The sequence below is a fragment of the Abramis brama genome, assembly GCF_963993115.1.
Source record: "Abramis brama genome assembly, chromosome: 2".
NCBI lineage: Eukaryota > Metazoa > Chordata > Actinopteri > Cypriniformes > Leuciscidae > Abramis > Abramis brama.
Window position 1 is genome coordinate 31,163,782 of NC_139964.1, and position 24,512 is coordinate 31,188,293.

The following is a 24,512-nucleotide window of genomic DNA, read 5'->3' on the forward strand; positions in this document are numbered from 1 at the left end:
CCTTTATTAACCCCCCGGAGCCCTGTGGAGCACTTTTATCACGGATGGATGCGCTTTGATGGACTTCCAAAAAAATATACCCATTCACTTCCATTATAAAGCTTGGAAGAGCCAGGACATTTTTAATATAACTCCGATTGTGTGCGTCTGATTCATATTCACCTAGGATGGCTTCAGGGTGAGTAAATCATGGGCTAATTTTCATTTTTGGGTGAACTATCCCTTTAAGTGGGCAATATTTTTGTTTTATTTATTGATTACATCATTTATATTTATTATATTTAAATAATATTTACAATCAGAGCAGTATTTATCTGGCAAAACAAAGGACATCTTAATTAGGATGACAGCATTTAACTTTTTACACCGAATACATTTACATTTAACTGAATACAGCTAATAATTACACTGCCTTTCAATATTTTCTAATTTGCTAATTTAGTGCTTAACAAACATTTGACATTATAGTCAATGTTGTGCTGATTAACATAAATGTGTAAATTGTGATACATTTTTTTTTCAGGATTCTTTGATGAACAGAAAGTTCAAAAGAACAGTATTTATTTAAAATAGAAACTTATAAATGTCTTTACTTTCACTTTTGATCAATTGATGCATATTTGCTGAATAAAAGTATTAATTTCCCTTAACTTTTGGAAGTGAATGTACAATAACTTAATATCTTGCTGCAAAAACATGTAACAATGACTTGTATGCAAGATCTCAAATTAATAAATCAGTTCATTTGAACTGATTTAATGCTACATGGAAAAAGTGGATAGTTTAGAAGTAAGTTGCAGCAGTTTAACTTTATACAGTACCACAATACTGCATATTTTTGGAAAAGCTAGACTACTAAATAGTTAAGGCAGTAATGCCAATACTTGTAGCTCCAAAAATGCTTGCAAGGTTTGTGAATGCAAAGCATGTCTTCATTCAGATGTTCTGGATCTTTCTTCCTCTTGTTAAAGAGGGAAACTGATGATGGTTTTGACTTGAGAAGTGATGGGAAACAGGAAGGAAAAGGCAGAAGGTAAAAGAAAGCAGGAGTAAATTGCAGCTCTGGGGCACCTGTATGCTTTTAGAGTACAAAAGGCAAAGGGTGAGACACAGGCTCACAAAAACCAAGAAAACAAATGAATGTAGGTGAAAGAAAGGAAATGCCAGAGAGAGTTACATAAGCCTGCAGTGAACTCCCTATCAATTTAAAGTTTTCTGCATCATGTCCCTGCGGCACCTCAAAACATGAAAGATTGCCTTTGTTCGTCATTTCTCTCTTTCGTTCTTTCTCTCTAGTTGTTTGTCGATCTTCTTTGCTCCGCTTTCCTTTCCCATCAGTCTATTTAATTCCTTTTGCTCTTTATTTGTAAAGTGATGCCTGAAAAAATTATACGCGGATTACAGGAAAAATAAGTAAGGTTTTCATGCAACACTATTCATATGACAACATGACATATTATTATGCAGTGATAGAGTAGTTACAGCGATTAGAAGAGGCAATTACATGAAACGTGTGAATTGTGCATCTACTTCCTCTCATTTTAGCAGAGGTGTCAAAAGTATTCACATTCATTACTCAGGCAGAAGTATAGATACTAGGGTTTAAAAAGACTTCTGTAGAAGTTGAAGTATCAACTCAAGCTTTCAAAAGTACTGGTTTCAAAACTACTCAAAGTATAAAAGTAAAAGAAATGTAAGGAAAAAAATGCCATTAAGGACAAAAGATTAGGTCGCGCCACAGGGGCCTATAGTGCGCTACCCCACCTCCTCAAAAAAACATTTTTTCTAAAGGCCATAATGACTATTAGCCTGGCTAACGTCAGACCTCGTCTCATTGAGACGTGGTCTGGGAACCACGTTCATTTTCTCGTATTTGAGGCATGGTTTACGAATGCCCAGAGCCGTTTATTGGGCGCTACGAATGTCTATCAAATGCGCCTGTATGTAGCTCATAGCCAATCGTTTCAATTATACCAGATGACGTATGTAGAGCGACAAAAATTCGACGAGGAAGAAGACGATGGGTCAGAGATTTATGTGTACACGATGGCGTTCAGCGACTATTGCCGTTTGTGCAAGACAAACATGAGGGTAAAAGGTATATCCATAGATATAAACAAACTGCTTCGGTGTGTCGCAAAGACGTCGTCATCGTCTTGCTGCTCCCTCCCCGTTCTGTGATTGGTCCCCTCGCTGAGGCGAAAATCTGGTCCATGGAATCCAGGCTGCCTAGCAGCGTGAATAAAATCGCGCTGCGCGCAAGGCGGCATAGGGAAACCCAGGCTAAATGACTATATTGTTATATTAAAATGTTAATGTTGAAAAATTTGGGATGCACTAGGCTACCTGTTTCAGCTGCATATATGCCCATTGAAAATGAACACATTTTAATACAATGCAAATACATTAAAGAACCATGTGTGTACTACTGAGCATTAACGTGTTTCATGGAGCGGAAGATATGATGACTAGTTGCCTGTAAGTATTGTAATGGTGCACAGTGTTGCCAGATTGGGACGGTGATTTCCAGCACAAAAGCTCACCAAATCCCACCCACTCCAAGAAAAATTTTACTGCCAAAATAATGTGATATAATTTTATTACCATGTCATCCAAAGTTAAGCACCGTTTTTATCTCCTTAAAACGAAATAACGATGACAAAATAAAATAAAATAAAAAATCAATAAATTTTCCAGGAAAACAGATCAAAACAGGGCAATAATTAAGGAGAATCAGCAAATATGACTAAAATGTCCAGGTGGACACTGTCAAAACGGCAATCAAGAAATGAACCGATGACTTTAACCCTCGGAAGTACACATTGCAGAACATAACCTAGAATTTAGCAGTCAAAACCGATTTATCGTTGATTCAGCAGCTGTCAGGGACAAGTAGAGTGCATGCAGTCTGGACTGCAACTTATCGCGCTAAATCACGTCTGCCTGCTGATCACTGATTGGCTAAAAGTGCGTGCTCGTCGGTGACGTCAACACCAACGCCAGCTGACTCTGAATGGGCTGTTTAGTAATGTCATGATGACTGCGGGACTACATGCACACTTTAGTTTATTTTTTTAACCAATTAGACTTTAAAATGTAGATGTTTGAAAACCGCCGAACTGACCCCAAACCAGCCCAAATTTTGTCCACCCGCCCAAACCCCTTTTTACCCGCACAATCAAATTCAAAACCGCCAAAAAGTCAAACTTTAGAGGCAGACTGTGTACACGATGGATCGCGTACAAACCAATAGGGTGTCGGAATGGTATATGTTTATACTTCTCATCCAACTACAATCAAATTCACCCTATCCGGTATTTTTACTTCGTTACTTGACACCTTTGCATTTTATTTTTTTATTTTTTTATCTTGGTAGACCCCAATATTGCTATCTCATTCAGATAGCTAAAATGGCATTGCTAATGTTGTGTAAGCAATACTAAAACTGTACCAGACTTGATAACAACTGTTGTCCTGACGCATTAAGTTAAAACTCTGAACATCAGAATTTCTACATTCCGAAAAGTGTTCCAATATCTTATTCTAAAAATACATCATTTTTGTCCGCTGATATAATATAGCAAGCTATTTACAGTAGTTGCTATATTTTTTTCACATAAATAAATTTTTTTCACTTGTAACAAATGGATTGTAAATGAAAATTCACAATGACTTTAAGCAAATAAAAAGAATTTAAGTATGATAATTATACTTACGGAAATAGTTATAGTAAAGTTTAGAGTGAGGACACATTTAATTGATCAAACTGACAGTATGACATACATTGTTACAAATAATATATTTCAAATAAATGCTGTTCTTTTGTACTTTCTCTTCATCAAAGAATCTTGAAAATATATATTTATATATATATATATATATATATATATATATTACACACACACACAAAACAAAACAAAAAACTGACTACTTGAGCACCAACTTGAGCACCAAATCAGCAAATTGGAATTATTTCTAAAGGATCACATGACCCTGAAAACTGGAGTAATGATGCTGAAGATTAAGTATTGCCATCACAGGAATAAATTACATTTTAAAATATAATACATTAAAAAAACAGTTATTTTAAATTTTTACTGTATTTTTAATCAAATAAATGCACCCTTGGAGAGCACAAGAGACGAATACATTAAAACATCTTACCAACCTCAAACTTTTTATTTCCTCTTTATAGTGTGAAAGTTCATTTCTACTGCAGGATGCACATATCTTTATGACTCAGTCTTCATGATGATCAATTAGCTTCCTGTGTGGAAGGGTTGAATGTTTACCAAATGATCTTGCCTGAAATTCTCATCCTCTGGAAGTAATTGCAAGTGCTCTTCTGTTCCTGATGACGACTGGTCTTTTTCTACTGTTCTCTGTGGCTTTCCGTTATTACTACAGGAATCTAAACAGAGGGAGGGCTGAGCTCGGCTCAAACATGCCTCTTACTTTGATTAGCAAGGGTGAAGCATGCTCTCCAAAGATTACATTGATGTCTACCATGAGAGTGTCAGCATCGAGTTCACAGACTTTAGTTTGCTTTGTAAAGTTTCCCAACGTTTCAGTCTTCAGTGCATCTTTTGGTTTTCTCTCTCCCTTTTCTCTTTCATTGGGCGTCTTGCCTTTTCACTTCATGGTTCAAAGGAGAGGTGAACATCAGAGCCATCATGCTTCCTGATAACCAGTCGGGGCGCCAGACAGCACCTCCTGTGGCATGCTGGGTAAGCTGCTCAAGTTGGGTAGCTGCCCACCAGCCCTTGAGGCCCATTTTCTTTTATTAATGAATCTTTCTGTCTAGTTCCTTACAAATGCACAGACCATATTTCACCCAAAATGAGCTTTTAAGGATCTTCAGCAGTCACCCAGGAGAGAATATTCAAGAGCATCCGACTATACGCTTCCCAAGGCAGTGTTTGGATTAATCAGAAAATACTGTCAGTTATCCGTGGATCTATTTAGTTCTGAGACAGCTCATAAGTCTGTGATCTGCAAGTCGAAATTTTCCACCCTTGTCATCCAGAACTCCACAACCCTCCACCCCATGTGTGGAGGAACCTTCCAGTCTGAAACCATCTGTTCGGACCACTGGTCCACACTCCTCTGAAACAATCTGTTCAGGCTGATGGACCGATTCCATTGTGCTCCAGATATTAACATAGAATGGATTCCAAAAGTCTGAGATTTTATGTTGGCTTCTTTGTTTAATTTTTTTTTATATTAAAATATATTTTAACACTATTGCATGACCCAAAAAACATGTGTTGGATTCAATGGTCTACTTTTTTTGTCTTCCTCATCAGAGATGGTCTTATTATTGGGAGATGAGAGGGTCTGTGGCTGTTGCATTGGTTGCAGGCTTGCCTTCCAGTGGCTTTGCCCGATTCAAGTCTTGGGCTGTGTCTGAAGTCGCCCCGTTAACCCTTAAATAGGCCACTACTTGAGGGGACAGCCATTTGTAGTGGTGTCCAAAACCATAGTGGACGTCATCGAGTGCACTCAATCCCACAATGAACCGCAAAAATGAGTGTACAACCAATATATGCTCAACGGCTAGAGAATACCCATAATGCACTGTGACAGTCACGCCAAATGAATTCCCGCGTCTCGCCAGAAGATTGCGCCCGCATAGCTGAATCATCCATCCATTTTCTAAACCACTGATCCAATGTGGCTACAGCGTAATGTCATACACTCATAAATTCCTTTTTACTTGATTATCAAATTGTTTTATTAGGGTTTATACATGCTAGTTTCCATTAAAGAGTTTAAGATACATATTTTCATTACTACTGGAAATGCCAGTTTGCTAAGTTTCAAATGATTATTAAACAGCAAGCACAAACTATGCAAAAGTGGCAGCCCTTCCAACACACTCAGTATCCAAATTCACTCCCTTGTTTTCATTCATTCCTTCAAGTGAAGGAACTATATTAGGACTATATTAGTGAAGTAATGTAGTGAATAGTGAATGAGGTGATGAGTTGAATCAGGTGTGTTAGTTAAAAGGGTCAAAATAACCATATGCATTTCTTATATACTTTCATCTAAGACTTGGAATAGCGATAATACAAAAAAAAATATTTTTCCTGAACCTATGACTACTATATAATTAACATTGCTGATTCTTTCATACTTATGAAAAATACATTGAATATCAAGAAATTTTATTATTTTAATGAGAAATATTCTATGAATCACATCAGGTCAATTTGAACTATTGTATGCATTTCAGTGTTCAAATAAATGAAATAAAAAGACACTTCATATAACTTGTTATATAAGGCCCATGGCGCATGTGTGCATTAGCTATGCTGCATGTAAATCTAAACTTTAGATCTGTTGCATCGTTCAACCCTATAGGACTGCTGGTCAATCAATCACTCAGGCTTTCTCTCTCTTTGTTTGTCCTTTTCTCTGACTAACCTCCCACCCGACCACACCCCGCACTCTATATCTCAGAACAAGGTCATGTATAATTTACAACTCCAATAACCACCAAAAAACACTGCATATTCATTAAGTCTTTCATGTCAGATGATGAATTTGAAAGTGCGTAGAGTCAAAGCCCTCTCTGAACTCAGATTTATATTTCTGTCATAAAATATGGAGGGATCTTTTGTGTTTTCTATTTTTTTTTTTTTTTCATTTTTTGTGCCATCCTATTTGATATTCCATTATTATCCTTATTGAGGGTGATATTGAAAGCTTATGACAGGGAGAAGAAGAGACCTGCCATTGTATTTGATAAGCACAAAGATCTGGAAAGTAATAATGAAAGGATTATGAAAAATATCTCCTCGGAGATGAATGCAAGGTTACTTTCCTAATGCTGTCTGGTCATGTCAAGATCCACAAATGAGCACCTATGAAGACAGTGACCAGTCTGCGTATAAAAATAAGTAAATAATAATCACACTTTCAGCAAAAGCGAAAGATGGGTATTAATTAAATGAACTGTTTGTATATTTCTATCAATGACAACTCTATAAAGAGTTTAGCATGGCAATGTATATGACAATGTTAATGTATAGGCTCTTGGCGGAACAGATCTGCTACGCTGCTGGTCCTGTTGTTGCTGCTGCTGATGATGATATTAATTATTGCTGCTGCTGCAGAGCAAGTACAGAGACTTGCTACTGCCAATCCATAAACACTGCTGTGAGCAAGTAAGACATGTTGTTGGTACACAAATAACATACATGAAATTACCCAAAGCAGATCTATACAGGTGGAGCTGGGGAAGGTGGAGGGTTTCAGTAGAACTTTGAAAGTGTGCTGAAATCTACTACAGCAAACACTGACCAACTATTTAAATGTTGAGCAGCAAGCTCAACAGGAACCAATCAGCTTGTGCCATGTAACTAACGATGTAATTGTCAGCAGGTTACGTTAAGGACCTTAAGGAGTTAAGGTGCTGTTGGGGTAATATATCGATCAGAGTACCAAAACTAACTGTTTTATAAATATAAAAAATCTTAATATATATTAAAAATTATAAAACAATCTCTAAAAATACACAATGGACTCAATGAACAATGGTTCATTTTTACATAGTTGGAATGTTGGACAATTTAATGAGGTATCCAAACATTTTTAAAATGACACAAAAAAAAACATTTGACTCTGAAATTGTGTGAAATTGTGGTATGTAAAAAAATAGTGATCATTTTATACTTTCATGTCATTTAATTATTTAAACTTAATGTAAACAGCGTTTACATCCTAACTAGTTGTAATAAGTAATGTAAATTAGAGTTTTTGTCCAAACTGGAATGACATTTTTAGTTTATAGTTTACATTCATGGTTTCCATGTCTGCACATTGCATTGTGTAGCCCGCTCACCATGCAATCTCATAGGACAAAAACTCCACTTCATAACTGTACATTAAATATGATTGGCTGAGACTGTCGAGGTTGTGCGATAGTTTCACATTCAATGTGGACAGACACATATTTTCACTGGAAACATGTCCCATCATGCTTACTGAGGACACTGGCTAGGCCTATTAACATTAGACCTGTAGATAAACAGAAGAAAGAGGGCAAGACATGGTAGTTGAGAATAAAACGAGTTACCTTGAGAGATTCCCTCTCTCTCTCTAAGCGCTGGAACTCCTGGTGCTCCTTTTCTAAAGCCACCTCTTTTATGGTGATATCATCTTTCAGCTGTTCAGACTCTCGGTTCATGTTCTTCACCTTGCGTTTCATCTCAGCATTCAGATCCTAAAAGTGAACGCAAGGAGGCGTGTGAGAGACAGACACAAAGACAACTGGCCAGGCAGGCAGTCACACTCAAAACACACAAATCCACACACGCACTGGAAAAAAAGTGACAGAGCAGAAATGGGTCATCAAGGAAAAGCTGACAACAAAGGACGCTCATTGATAGACATGAAAAATATATATTTGGGAAATCTTACACTTAACTTTTCTCACTGCAGTTTTCAAGGCTTCACTCATTTGTCTCCTAAAGACCAGTGCAGTGACAGTTACAGTGACAGACAAGGCTTTTATATTGTTACTAAAAAAAATCTATTTCAAATCAATGTTGTTTGTATCCCCTCAAATAATCCTGAATAAAATATATTGGGGTTTCTACAAAATACTAATATTATAAATATTAAGCAGCACAACTGTTTTCAGCATTGATAATAATAAGAAATGTTTCTTGAGCTCCAAATCATCATATTCTAATTATTTCTGAAGGAACATGTGACACTGAAGACTGGAGTAATGACGCTGAAAATTCAGTTTTGCCATCACAGGAAATATTTTAAAAAAAATATATTAAAATAGAAAACAGTTATTTGAAATCGTAAATATATTTTGCAGCATTTCTTTTTTTTTACTGTATATTTGATCAAATAAAAGCAGCCTTGGTGAGCACAAGATCTTACCAACCCCAAACTTTTGAACGGTAGTGTACTTATTGATGCAGAACGGTTGACATATTGAAAGGCTTGTCTCTTAAAGGGGTCATGAACTGGCTTTTTTATTTTTTTTATATTGATGTCTGAGGTCAACTTATGACGTTCGCTTGGTTTTTACATTCAAAAACATCAAAATGAAAAAGTAATAGGCTATTTTCTACCCTGGTTTTGAGCCTAGCTCCTGAAACGCTCGGTTTTTATGGGCGTGCCGCATTGAAGACTTAAGCATTGAAGTAAACTATGATTGGATAACAGTTTTGCATATTATGATGAGTTTCATGTAATGCGCAAATCGGTGGGCAGGGCTAAACAGACAGTGTTGAAGTAGGTGTTGATCTTCTTCTGCGGAGGCGGTGTTTGATACCCTTTGACGTCATAGATCCCCACTTTGAAAAACCTGTCGTTCGCTGTGCCTGGTGTCAATAACAGCTTTTATTGGACTAACAAGGACGTTTTCAGTTCTGAAACTTACAGGATATTCTTATAGTATGATGACCTCTTATATGTCAAAAGCTCAAGGAAAATTTGATTTCTCAGTTCATCACCCCTTTAAAAAACAGGTTTTAATTACATCACAGAAACGAACTATGATTTGCTTTTTTTAGAGTGTGAAGTGCAGGATGAGTCATCAATATTTTGATCATATTTCTAGAAGAAAAATACTGTAATGTGTGTACATGCTACAGGTTCGTTTTTAGGAGCACATTAGCTCCTAAAGATTCTAGCATATAGATTAGCTTCAAAGCTAATGCACATGGACTAAAAGACGATACATTTTGATTTTATGGGGACCTTAAGATATCAGTGAACTGACAAATAACTGGTTTCATGCCTGCTATTTAAACTTCTATTCAGGCCAGAAACATTCTTTTTATGTAATGCTATTTAATTTAATGCCTTTAATTAACTTGCTCAATAAAAGTCTCTTCAAACTGTTGCTCCACCGTGACAGTAGAGGACCTGAAAGAGAAAACCGGCCCCACTATAGAGCTCCTTGCAGCAATGCTGAGAATGTAACTTGTGTTGCCCTATGAATTGCATTCGGACACATTTGGGAACGCATTGATGCGTGAAAATGATTTTTGCGTAGCTAGAAGCATCAGCATTCAAGTACTTTTGTAGAGTTTCAAGCCTAAATCCGCACAGCAGGATAGGTTACCTGCTATTTCCTACTTCTCACACATGGGGCGGATTCCTGGACAAAGATTAATGTTCACGCCAACTTCACACAAGCTTCCGTGGGGCGTATTTCCCAAAGAAGTCTTCCCATGGATCTACTGGCCTCTATGTCTGCTCTCTTGTTCATTGGGAGCAGATCTATAATATAAAGGTCTACACACACACACACACACACATTTTACCTTGGCCTCCATCAGGTTCTTACTGAAGAGGTCCCTCTCTGTCCTGACATCCTCATAGAGATTCTGTTGCTGCTTCTGTTTTGTTTCAGCTTCTGCGATTCTCTTCTCATACTCAAATATCTGTATCTCCTTCAGTTTATTGTCCTCCATATTCTCAAGAACCTGTAAAGACAGACAAAGACAGTTGGGTTAAATCAGCAAGATCACAGTTAGTCTGTAGCTATGTTTAAAACCTAGTGAGTTGTCTGTTGTCTAATTTTTTTTTTCAATACATATTGTTTTTACTGAAGAACATATTGTTCTGTAAGCTTTTGTAAACACAAAATAAATTGTGGCTAATAAATATACCTATTATCAACAGTCCTAGTTCCAAATAATAAATTATAGTTAATGTATGTTATAGGAGTTCAAATATTGTGTTGGACAATGGGGGGTTGAGTCAGAAAGATTGAGAACCACTGATTTAGATTGAATATCTTGAAAGTAAATTAGGTAATTGCAATGAATTTTGGGATTGCCTTGTCCGTGAAGGATAAGTGTGATACCCCCATAGATTTTGTACAAAACAGGGTATAATGCAAAGCAACATCATTTTGTTACCTGCTGTTTCATACAGCCTTTCTGACAAAATTTTGGAACTGACTTTATGTTATTCATTGAGATGTTATGCAACCCTGCACTGATGAAAATTCAGACTCAGTATTGCCTGTACCCTTTTCCCAGCTTTGTCATGTTTTGATTTCCTTTCTTTAACTCAGATACATCCACATTAGGAGAAGTTTAGAGAACCAAACAAACAACTTGCCTTTATTGAATTTCACTGCGGTTTGAATAGTTGCCAATCCATGTTAACCTTTTCACTTGTGCATTTAGCAAAGAACAAAGTACACAGTTTCAGTGGAGTGAGCACATGTTTTATGGATGCAAGGGATTTTTACACTAAATTGAAAGCAGAATGTGTCAAAGGCTATGCCATTCAAACTCACATGTGCTATATTCAGGGTTAAATTCCTCAATTTGAGACAATCTGACAACAGCCTTCAGACATATATGCCAAACACATTGTGTTTCTAGAGATAAAGAAGGGTGCATGTGTCAGGCGAACCCACGGGTTGCAAACACTCAAGCCCTTCTGCAAATAGTATGTATATTATCAACCAAAGCGTGATAAAATAACACCAGTCACTGTAAATTCAACAACTCGCAATTCATAGTCAGCTCCAGGGCCTTATAAATCAAACTTGTGAACACCATAGAGTTTTTCCATCATCTCCTCAATAAATCTTGCTAAATTCACTGATCTAAACCTGGCAAATGTCATACTTTTTTTATTCCCTTAAATGTCATCCTATAGGACAACAAATAATAAAGTGATCAGCTTTGTCCACTGGGTGATTTTGTGGAGCAAAATCCACAAGCAGAGGCATCAATCACGTCAGATGTCAAACAATCTAAAATGTGAAGAGAGGAAATTGCATTCCAGTGTCCGGAACAAATTTCTTCTTCTTAACTTATTTAAGAATAAAATTATGAATAGTTTGTGTTCTCAAAAACCATGGTGGACAGTAACAAAGGATTTTTTACTTTGGGAAACTTTAACTTCACTATATTCCAAAACATAATATTGTACTTTTTACTCCACTACATTTCATAATAACATATCATTCCTCGTTATTTTGAACTGAAGAATGACGTGATAGCGGTGTCTGATTCGTGAACGAGCTTAGTCTTTCCATTTAACCCGTTAAATCGGCTTGCAAACTGCACTGAATGGTTAATTTGTGAATTGGACCAATCTGTTCTTGAGTCAACAACTCACTGATTCAAATGATCCAATCAGAGCGAGTCTCCAGTTAACAATTCGCTGTTTGTCTGACTCAAAATGAGCCAAGAAAGGGAGATCCTCCGAGGTTGAGTGCACGCACGCACGCACACATTAATTTATTAATTTATGAATTTATTGGGTTGTTTCAAATATATTAAGCATTACAACACATCGCCAAGTGCTGAACTCCGTTACAAGACAGTCACCGACAAAAATATTTTTTATCAAGTAATTTATCAAGAATTGCACTTCTGACAAAGTTGAATGTTGTCAAAATGTTGTAACTTTTTTAGAACCATCTTTACATACAAGTCTACTAGTACATGAAAGCATGTGTCCTCTTCTATAGAAAGAAGGATTTCAGAATATATTCCAGAATCTATGTGCTCAAATGCCTTACCTCATTACATAGCTTCACTTTACTGCTCATTTAAGATCCTGAAAATAATATTTTTCATGTACATATATACTCTCTCATGCTCTTATTTAAAGGTCCATCATTTAGTCTTATTCAGTCTTATTATTTAGGAGTAAAGGACAATCACCCTTAATGGTTTTCTATAAATAACATGCCTCTAATGATGGTGGAACATTGGTAAAATGTAATGAGACAGTCTGGAGGAGGTTTGTGCTGGCCTTAAAAACTGAACACCTACAGATTTGTGTTGAAATTCAATTTAAATCTGTAGGCCACTAGAGCAAGTTAACAGCTGTTTTCAAAATAACTGTGTAATACAATGCTGGTGTGTGAAGGAGGCAGCAGATAATGGTGTAAATAAATGTTTAATATCACTCTGCGTTTATGGATTGTCTCAAAAACTTCTGTGCCAAGATGGCACATTTCAACTCTGAATGGGAATGCTAACGAATAGCTTTCCTCGGGCATTATAGACCTACTTGTTTTGAACCATATTTCTTATTTCTAAATCAGGAGAATTTTTATTCTCTGCAAAGTACTACAGTGTGGAGTCAGATCTCAGGAGGCAATCTCAAAACCATCAGCTAAGAGCTTTTTCAACACGCGGCCTAACTAATGCTTACGTCTGAACATTTTTTACCTGGAATTAGATTATTAACTTTTCACACATAAAAAAAAGTCTGTCTGAAAGAAATCAAATGTTAGCAATGCTGAATACATGAAAGCAGTGTTGTGTGTCTTAAATAGCCTCTGGTTCCAAGGAAACTCTAAAAGCTGTTCCAAAATAATCACCCTCTGCAGTGCAACCTTCATGCTCGCACTGTTTGCGTGTGTAAGACAGTATAATGTGAGCTATATAGACGCTGTGCAACCGGTATGTATCCTCAGTTGGGGCTTAAAAGACAGTTAACATTCCGAAATATAATCGATTTCACGATTTGACTCCACTAACACTATCGAGCTGAATAATCACACTCCTATCTTCTGTAGAGCTGATTTATAGCTGAATTGAACTATTGAACTATTCATAATTGATGAACTATGTGACATTGGCACTCTTATTGATCTAAATTGAATCAACATTGAACTGACATGAGCTGAATAATGATACGTTTATCTTCTGTTGAACTGTTTTATTGCTGCATTGAATTTGTTTCATAATTGATGAAATTTGCAACATCAACAATGTCACTGAACTGAATTGAATCAGCAATGAACTAAACTGAGCTGAATAACGGCACTATTGTCTTCTGTAGAGCTGCTTTATAGCTGAATTGAACTCATCAACTGATGAACTTTGCAACATCAACCATGTCACTGAACTGAATTGAATCAGCATTGAACTGAATTGAGCTGAATAACGGAACTAGTGTCTTCTGTAGAGCTCCTTTATAGGTGAATTGAACTCATTAATTGAACTTTGCAAAAACAATGTCACTGAACTGAATTGAATCAGCATTGAACTAAACTGAGCTGAATAACAGCACTATTGTCTTCTGTAGAGCTCCTTTATAGGTGAATTGAACTCATTAATTGAACTTTGCAACAACAATGTCACTGAACTGAATTGAATCAGCATTGGACTACATTGAGCTAAATAATGATAGCTGTCTTCTTTAGAGCTGCTTTACAGCAGAAATTGAAGTCTTTTCATAATTGGTGAATTTTGTTTATTTTTGTGAAGCTGCTTTGAAACAATCTGTATTGTATAAAACATTATACAAATAAATGTGACCAGTAGACGATATGTAAATGTATATATGTATGTGTGTATGTCTATATATATATATATATATATATATATATATATATATATGCACAAATTAACAGTAGGTTTGGAATGTGCAAGTGAAAATCCTGGCAATATTTTACAGTGTAGATCTTCAAAGGCACTGATGCACCTAGTTTACACAGGAACACTATTATATGGAATATATTATGTCTAGTCTTATCTGTCTGAGACAGAAAGAGAGTTAGAGGATGTGCCTGGAGCTGAATGTAAACCTGAATCTTGCTGTTCATGGTGCAGTGCACTTACCCAACATAAAACCTGAGAAAACAAATGTCAGGGCAAATGCCAGGATGCTAGAGGGTGTGTCAACACCAAAAAGGATAGATTGTTCATGGATTACTGTTCAAGACAGATTTTATTTTAGCACAAAGGTATTTAACGACCACATAATAGTCTGTAATTATAATTACCACCGCTTTCTGGTTAAAAAAAAAAAAAAAAGTTTTAATCATAAGAACTGGTAATTTGAAGAGAATAACTTGATAGCAAACTTATTAAATAACACTATTTGGTCAATCAATCATCTTAAAATACCTATTTTTTGCATTTAATTCATTACCACAAGTACTTTTATAATTAAATGAATGATGCATTAACTGAAAATAGCAGGTGGCACATTAACCAATATGTAATTTTCTTATGTTACCTTATAAGACCTATAATGTAAGGTAATGCCAAGATAATGAAGCAGACTTCAGAGTTGATTTACAGGAATAGTTCACCCTCAAATAATAATGCTGTCATAATTTACTCACCCTGATGTTGTTCCAAACCTGAATGACTTTCTTTCTTCCATAGAACACAAAAGGAGTTGTTAAGCAGAATGTTCACACTGGACAGCATACAGAAATTACGTTAATAATACACTCTGAGAAAAAAAAAAGGTTCAGTATGGTTCTCCATACTGAACCTTTTTTTTTCTCAGAGTGTATTATTAACGTAATTATAGCTCCATACACACTGTAAAGTTTCAGGAATGACTACCGCATTTAAATCGGGAGTGAATCCCCTAAATTATCGTTCTATATGTACAGAACACGACTCACTTCAGAAACTGCGATGATTGACAGCGTGGTAACCACAGCAACTTTCCAGTGTCTTGTGTGTTTGTTATCCGTTATTTTGACCGAAGTAATATTACAGCAACACAAGACTCATTACTTTCTGTTCTGCGATTTTAACTAAAGTACCATCAACAGATGTGTGTTGTGTTTGTAAGGCTGCTTTGTAGAGCGCGCACTTGAAGTGTTGCCTTGTCTGCTTATTATAAGCGTTTTTGGGCTTGTTATTTGAGCGTAAAAGGGATAGTTCACCCAAAAATGAAAATTCTGTCATTACTTACTCACCCTCAAGTTGTTCCAAACCTGTATTAGTTTATTCAATAATGTTGGTAACCAGACAGTTGACTGTAGCCATTGACTTCCATAGTAATTTTTTTTTCCAACTATAATAGTCAATGGCTACCATCAACTGTCTGGTTACCAACATTATTGAAAATATCTTCTTTTGTGTTCAACAGAAGAAGAAACTAATACAGGTTTGGAGGGTGAGTAAATGATGACAAAATGTCATTTTTGGTGAACTATCCCTTTAAATCATAAAGCGATCCTGGAGTTAATAAAGTTGGCAGGTGGAGGTCAACATACTTTGGTCTTATTTTCAATATATAAAGCATTTGGATTTTTCTCAGTTTATTATAGGCTTGTTTTTGTTCACTTTTTTTTTTTTTCTAGAAAGATTTAGCCACACAAATGAGTCAAGGCTCGTAACTCTTTCCCTGTCCTTTTCTTCGGCACAGAAAGACATCTCTGACGCTCTTTTAAAGGGACACTCCACCCATTTGCATTAAGCTTCGCATTGTTAGAAACCCAGTCATACTGTTGAATGGTCGTGCAACACTCTCTCATTTTCCCCTGAGACGGGAGAAATCCGTTATTTACCTCTTATGCTGCGTTCACACCAAACGCGAATCTGCGTCAAAATTCGCGCCTGCCGCGTCTAGTTATACGCGTGACCACTTTGTGTGCATTCGCGCGTCAAGAGCGAAATTGACGCGCGTAAAATCAAAAGTTTGAAGCGAAATTTACGCGCGTCACGCGCGTCAGAGGCGAAAGTTTCGAAACCTGTTGGCGGCCATCTTTTTTTTGTTTATCGAGCATTAGCATTAATCGAGAGAATCACCGCTCGTATATGCTCTGGAGAGCAGAAACAGCTGCGTAGGGGACATCGTCGCTGTACTCGGGTCCACCAAACCCTCCGGAGGGTTTCAGGAGTTTCACAATTTGCTCCAGGAGGTAGGTTTGGTGGACCTAACGGTGAGGACGCTGACGAGGACAGCGTAGGCCGTATAAGCCTCGGTCTCGAGTGGTCGCTGCCTGACGAGCCCACGCTGTACAGCCCGGCTCGAGGTTCACCCTCGCCTGCACCTAATCTGTGATTTATTTTTGTTTTGATAATAAATGGAGCCAGCCTTCAAAAGTGAAACCTGTCCTGTGATTTTTGTTTGTTTTTATACACTAAATTGTGTTTGTTGTCTTTACATTAGATTAATAATGTTTCATATAATCTAGAATAGATATGGAATAAATAGCATTCAATACAAAATGAGTATCTCTCATATATTGAAATCGAGTTTTATGTTTTTATTTGCTTTATTGTGCATTTTAGTCATATTACAAAATAATTTATTGAGGCCAAACATAAAATAACATTATAAACTGTCACTTCACCACGTGACAGCAGCATGCAAGTAGGCTCCTGATTGGTTAACGCGGCGCGAATTGACGCAGAAGTTCAGATTTTTCAACTCGGGCGGCAGACGCGAATTCGCGTCAAACGCGTGAATGCACAAATAGCACTAATAAAATCATTCGCGCGTAACGCGCTTAACGCGCCAGACGCTCAATTCGCGTCATTCGCGCGAACTTGACGCGCGAATGAGGCGAATTCGCGTCTACCGCGCCGCGCTAAACGCCTCATTCGCGCCGCAGGAATTTTTTACGCGCGTAACGCGTCTTTGCATTGACTTAACATTGAAATCACTCGCGCCTGACACGCTATTCGCGTCCGGTGTGAACGCACCATTACACTTCCTCCTACAATGACGCAAAAATCGTCATTTTGCGTCATTGTAGGAGGAAGTGTAAGAGGGGGGGATTTCTGTTGAGACTACAGACACTCGTTCCTCATCTTTCTCAGGGGCGGGACCCGCTCACGCTACAGACCTATTACAGATCAGTGGGTGGGACTTTACTCTCTGAAACTGAAAGCAATATCCTCCATCTTGTTTGAAGCTAAGCTAACAGGCGCTGTGGAGACAGACGTAAAGTTATGACAATAGCGGAGGAGAGTGCTCAATATGATATAGAAGAAGAGGATTTCGGAAGTCTGATGCTTGAATCAGGTGTTTGTAGCTACCTTTACAAGCCGCATTATAGCGAAGAGCAGCCGAGGCAGAAGACCTGCCTGCCGCGGACGAGGAGCCCGGACTGGCTCGAGTTAGGGCGGACTGGTGGCGCCGGTGATCTCACTATGCAACTACGAACCGCTACGAACACAGAGATAGAGTCCGTCTGCGGCAAATAATTTCAACGATGACAATTTCTCCTGGACGAAATCTCTGAATCAGACGAGGACACGGACGTTTGTGTTGTGAACTATCCTAGTTTCGCACCGCATATGTTCTGACTGAACATCCAGGTACCATGTAATAATTCACCTTTTCGAAAGAAATACAAACGAGGAGTAATGCACTAATGAGTTCGCCAACTAACTAGACATTTTGTGTGAAATGAATTTCAAGCTCTGGTGGTAGCTAGCCTTGTAGACTGAAGAGTGATTTCTCTTATAGGCAGATATGCGCTGTTCTGGATTAGTGGGAGTGGCTTGCGGAGCTGTGCAATTTGGTGCATTGTGGGAGTTGTTGTCTTTCATACAAATGCGTCCTGAAGTTATTTTTTGTCTTTCCTCGGTCACGAAGGCACCAAATTCAAAATTTATTTTACATTTCGACTACATATATGACCCACTTTCAATAAAAAACAATGTTCAAATGGGTGGAATGCCCCTTTAAAATTCGTAATTAATAACTACTAGTTGTTCAGTTCGATTCTGTACACACTGTGTAGAATTTTGTAATTCAGTTGAAGAATGCAGTTGTCACTCCTGTAAATTACTGAACTGTGTGTGTACAGAGCAGGATTAAACTCTCAAAGGTGAACTGACAACCAAATTTAGTGTATGTGTATGTGGCCTTTATGAAGCGTCTGACATAACCCTTTAAGATTTTATATAAAAACTTTTCTATATAAAGTTTACAGAATTTCATTTTTGGGTGATTGTCCATTTATGAAATGAAGCTTAATGGCCATATGAAACAGGTTGAAGATCAGTCTTAATTAAATAATTATCTTATTCATTGCACTCTTGACTCAACTTGATAGTTGCCTGCCTATAAACAAGTTTGCCCATAAGTGCCTAAACGTCAATTGTGTAAAGAGCGGCACACACGCATATGCACTGTTGCGATAGCAACAGTATTATAAAGTCATTAGTAAGACGACTCACACAAGCACACTGATTGAAGTACTACAGAATGAAGAAATGCCTTCAGGGATTTCAAGAGAAAAACAACAGACTCTCACCAACTCTTAGAAAGTAAAAGATTTTAAGAAAAAGAAATGTGGAGAGATTTAGAATTTTTTTATTTTTTTATTTTTCACTCTTAGGCCTGAAACATACTGTATGAATGTAAACATCTTAAGCTGTGCAAGTTAGATTTCATGTTTTGAAATGGGTTCAAATTCAATTCGCATTTCATTGCATTGATGTGTTGCATTTTTGGTACTGCCACAAGGGACACAAGCTGTTTTCTTCTATACCTGATGTTCTATTTCCATAGTTTTAGAGACTCTTGCTAAGTTAGTTAAAGCTAGTTGTAAAGCTAGCTACCTGTATGGCACAGGCTTTTGAAGCTTACTCCATTCCTCCACTGAGGTGTGTTACTGCCACATTAACACAAGTATTGCATGTACGTGTTTACATCCGTCAACTGTCATTCTGACTGTCATCAGACAAACGGAGTTCCGGTTCGGTGATATTCCACTCAGAGAGGAAAGTACACGGATACGTTTTTTTACGTTTTTCATGTAACATTTTTGGCAATCTCAATTTCTCATAGTTAATGGAGTCTCATGAACGTGCACATCGTGCAGAGAAGACCAACGGCCAACGGCAGAATTTCGTTAAATAATAACAGTTTCGTTTAATAATAATAAGTTCTGAATGGCCGGTAACTTAAAAATTAAGTAGCCAAATTGGCTGGTGAGTGAAACAGTTAATTTCAAACCCTGGTTACAAGGTAACCGGACGTTTGTGACGTCAGAAACACCAGCGTTTTCAAACCGTGTTTTTGAGACTGTCTTTGGTTCAATGCAGTTTTAAGGAGAAAATACTCAGCAATGGTGTTGACTCATGAATTTGCACATGGTTTGTCTTAAAGCATATTAAAAACACCACATAGACATATAAACAACATTAAAAGCTTGATTTTCACCACAGGGGGACTTTAAATTTCCTTTTAGGGTGAACTATCCATTTAAAATCATTTCATTATAATAAAAATTAACTTCAAGTTGACATTCTCACTCCCTCAATGAGCAATGGCTAAAGCCAGATGCACACTGTACGATTTTGACCACAATTTGGCCTTCTTAGACCAAATTTTACCTCGGATGAAATTGAGGCACAGTCCTGCAGAGTGACTCTCCTACAACAACCGTTAAATCAAAAACCAATAGGAGCGCAGAACTTGACGACACAATGGGCCCTATTTTAACGGTCTGAAACGCAAGTATCAAGCGCGAAACGCAAGTAACTTTGTGGGCGGGTCTTGGGCGCTGTTGCTATTATACTGGTGGGATAAATGACTCTTGCGCCCGACGCAAATCTAAAATGGGTTGGTCTGAAGTAGCTTCATTATTCATAGGTGTGTTTTGGGCGTAACGTGAAATAAACCAATCAGAGCGACATCTCACATTCCCTTTAAGAGCAGGCACGCTTGTTCCATGGCGGATTGCTATTATAACGGCGGATTTGCCAGGCGCGTGCCAGAGCACTTCACAGCCGAGGAGGCCGACGTTCTCGTCAGGGCCGTAAAACACAGAGAAGTGACATTGGGGATGGGAGAAACCCACAAAAAAAATTTACTTCGGTTAAACAGGCGTATGATAATTTGGGTAAATGTGTAAGCTAGATTTATGCTTTTATAATAAACTGTCTATCTATCTTAGAGCCCTGCACGGGCCTCAAATCTAGGCCCGAGCCCGGCCCTGGCCCGAGACGCTCAGGCCCTAGCCCGACCCGTGTCCGACAGCTCATCAGAATTATCAGCCCGAGTCCGACCCGAGCCCGTTTTTTTTTTTTTTTTTTTTTTTTCACAGCGGCAGACTGCCATTAAAATATGTCTGTTTTGTTAGTTATGTTTCTTTTCTTTTCATTTCATTTCTTTATTAAGCTAATTTAGACAAATGTTTGAAGCATTTAAAAAAAAAAATGACGGCCAAGCAAGCCGAGCCAACAGCGAGTAAAACATGTTTGATCAATTTAGCCTCTCAAATCAACGCTAATACTTTACTTAGCTACAATAAAATCCATAGATATAAAACACTTCAAGCATATCACACAGACAGTTAGTTTAATGTTTATTTATTAAACCACAGTGAGTAATTTTTTTTTTGAAATACTGAGGCAGGCTCAGGCTGCTGGCAACAGCGCTCGCAAACGAAATGAGCAATAGTCAATCTAAACAAATTAAATTAAATAAATCAAAAACAAACTTGCAGGTTATCTTACCTCAAAAATGCACCACAGAACATGGCCATTCTTTTTCCCAGTAGTTTCCAACAGTTAAACGAAAATAAAGTCCAATCGAACGAAAAACGAAAAACATCAGTAGGCTAGTTTCCAACAGTTAAACGAAAATAAAGTCCAATCAAACGAAAAGTTAGAACAGTCTTTTACAGAGCATCGTGGAGAAAAAGAATAGCATCCACAGTGGAAGATTTTAACCCAGTCCTCTCTTCTATCACTTGCGATTTTTCTCTTAATATTCTCCATTATTTGCACATGAGGTGAATCGTTGGTTCCGCTGACGGGAAACCTTCTGTGTGTGTGTGTGTGTGCGTGCGTGCGTGCGACTGTCATGACAATCATATGTCAGTGTAATTATAAGATTATGAAAGTTATGAGGTTATTAAATGTCTTTCTATGTTTGTTTTTCTATCGTCGACGTCAACTTCTCATATTTTTTTTTATTAATGTCTAAAAATATAAAAAGAAGGATAACTCAAAAAAGGCCCGAGGCCCGGCCCGCATGTGAACTATGACGTGAAAATTGGCCCGAAGCCCGGCCCTAGGGGCGTAAAAAAGTCGGGGCCCGTCGGGCTCGGGCTGAAATGCAGGGCTCTAATCTATCTATCTATTGTAATAATGTATGATTTGCAAAAATGAAAACTGCTGCTTCTGTGTAGATTAGAGAATCAAAGTGTATGCGCGTTGTGCACACGCTACATTGATTATGGCCAAGCATGCGCCCTTAAAATAGCATATGAATAACATGCGCAACGCGCCACTGACTTCAGACTAGGTTTTTCCTGGTCAGTGGCGGAATTGTTTTCTAAATCTGCAAAATAGCACCAGGGAACGTTTGCGCCGGAACACGCCTCCTCTTTGCGCTGAACCGCCCCGGAGAGCGCAAATGCATTTCCTAGTTTACCGACGTGCGTCTGTGGAGGGAAAAGTCCGCTGTGCGCAGGTGCAAAATAGGAATGATACATGCGCCGGTGTACAAAGTCAATTGCGCTGGGTGCAAGATAGGGCCCAATTAGTGCAACAACAACAACCACCACTTACTCCACACAGATCATCTTGGGTTTTTTCAAGACAAGCCATGATCAAAATGAATGCTACAGATTGTTTTTGTTTGCAAGCCACCATTTTAATCCTGCATGTAAATGCAGCTCACCATCAGTGAACATGTCGCGGATTGATGATGCAAAACTCTGGATAAGTCTTCATGTATGCGTCCATTTCTGACATTAATGGCCACTGAGATCCCACTGTGTGACATGGCTTACTGTGACAAGCAACAATCGTAAAGGCCTATTATAAATCTTACAGTGTGCACCCGGCTTAACTTTAGTGTGTGTGTGTGTGTGTGTGTGTTCAAACATGATTTACCTTCTTTTTGAGCTCACTGGCCTCGTTTATGTAGCGATCCCTCTCTTTCTCCAACTGGAAGATGATCTTTCGTTGTTTCTGGGCTTCGTCCCTGTAGTTTAAAATCTCTTGTTCCAGAGTCTTCATTGACTGTTCGTGTAGCTTAACAATGTTCTGTTGTTTGTCTGTTTCATTTGACGCCTTGATCATATTCTGGGAAAATATGCACATACACATGCAAGAGGTTACACAAAAGATCACTTTGTAAATATACTTAGCAAGAGTGACTCAAGATTTTCACAAAATAGGCTTAAAAAAATGAGCTTGAGAATAGGAGGATTTTACTCTGTGATGTATTGCTGTTCAATAGATCAAAGAAGCGATTCTCTAAGGTAAGCTGATATCAAAAGCTATGTTTGTTTGCCACAGTGTGTGCATTTGTGAGACAGAGTCTCCTGTGCAATTAAATATGAATATCCTGTTATCTTCATACGCACAATAGCAATGCAATATTCAGCACATCAGCAAAAACATCATGCACCTTCTCTTGTTTTCTGAAATCCATCTGTGCATCATAACAGCGTGGGGAAGCTATGAGAACTATGAAACTGCAGAACTGCAGCAGAAAATTAGCCATGAGGAGGAAAAAATAAACCTCAAAGACTCGCATAAAAGCTAACCTGGCATTAAGAGTTGTCTCAGGTGATCTGAAGCACGTCCAAAACGTCATGCGATGATCCCAATCCCCCCTCCCCCTTCCATTTTACACAGTAACAATGTTTTTGGGGTCTACTAGAATAGGTTTTCATGCTTCAATGTTCAAAAAGCACATTTTATAATTGTTGCAACACCTCTCTTTCCAGTCTGTCAGTAACACTCTGTTTAGTTTCGATCTCTATAAAGCGCACGTGCTCTGATTGGTCAGCTGAATCGGTGTGTTGTGATTGGTCAATCACTTCAAGTGTGTTTCATGCCTTGGGAAGGGAATTATTTATATGAGGAATATTGCGATGTGTTCGTTTCAAGGAAGAAAACTACAATGGAGGCGTTTCAGGGAGTTCAGAATCAGTGCGCACTGACATAGAGAATAACTCCCTTTGCAGTGACTTTGTGCTTTGTAACTTTGCAGACCTTTTTCATGATCAAACAGCCACATTACACACTAAAGAAAGTTGAAAATGTAAAAAAGCATAATAGGTCCTCTTTAAAATGAAATATTAAAAAATCAACTGACAGGCCTAGAAGAACAATGTTTGGTCTGTTAACGTGTTCCTTATGGGTGGTTTCATACGTTTTAATCAGAGCCGGACAGTAACTGAGTACATTTACTTGAGTACAGTACTTAAGTACAATTTTGAGGATCTGTACTTTACTCGAGTATCATTTTTGGGGAGTACTCATGACTTTACTCAAGTACATTTGAGAGGCAAATATTGTACTCTTTACTCCACTACATTTCTATCCATAACTGTGAGTACCCGTTACTTCTTCCAAAAAAAATTTAAAAAAGGAAAAAAGAAACATCTCGGAAACCCTCTCAAATGTGATTGGATTGTGCAGGCGCCACTGACTGGGACAGCCTATCAGCAATCACCTTCAGCTTTCTGCCAAAGTCAACTCCATGGTCAGATTTAGATAAGAGACGAAACCATGGACAAAACAATGGATGAAGACGCAGCAGGTCCATCCCGGGAGCAATATTTTTTTTCTCAGGATGGTAGGGGAAGACTCATGAATATTCATTAGGGAAGTCATCCCTGATTGGTCTTAACCCCAGTGACAGGTAGGTTTAGGGGCGGGGTTATGGAGGTCATAAGACCCCCAGTGACGGATAGGTTTAGGGGTGGGGTTAGGGGTAGGTCATCAGACCAATCAGGGATGACTTCCCTAATGAATATTCATGAGTCTTCCCCTACCATCCTGGGAAAAAAAATATCGCATCCCGGGAATGTGCCAAGCCGT

General features: G+C 38.0%; 1 protein-coding gene across 1 annotated transcript in view; it reads right to left on the reverse strand.

Moving 5' to 3' along the window:
• Positions 1 to 24,512, reverse strand: part of cfap58 (cilia and flagella associated protein 58) — a gene marked incomplete at its 5' end in the record, with an annotated part of 117,061 nt that overhangs the window by 72,738 nt on the left and 19,811 nt on the right. The window contains 3 exons of the mRNA XM_084106641.1: positions 8,084 to 8,230; positions 10,299 to 10,460; positions 22,572 to 22,763. Of these exons, the coding sequence (XP_083962767.1) occupies positions 8,084 to 8,230; positions 10,299 to 10,460; positions 22,572 to 22,763 (501 nt within the window). The remainder of the gene's footprint in view (positions 1 to 8,083; positions 8,231 to 10,298; positions 10,461 to 22,571; positions 22,764 to 24,512) is intronic.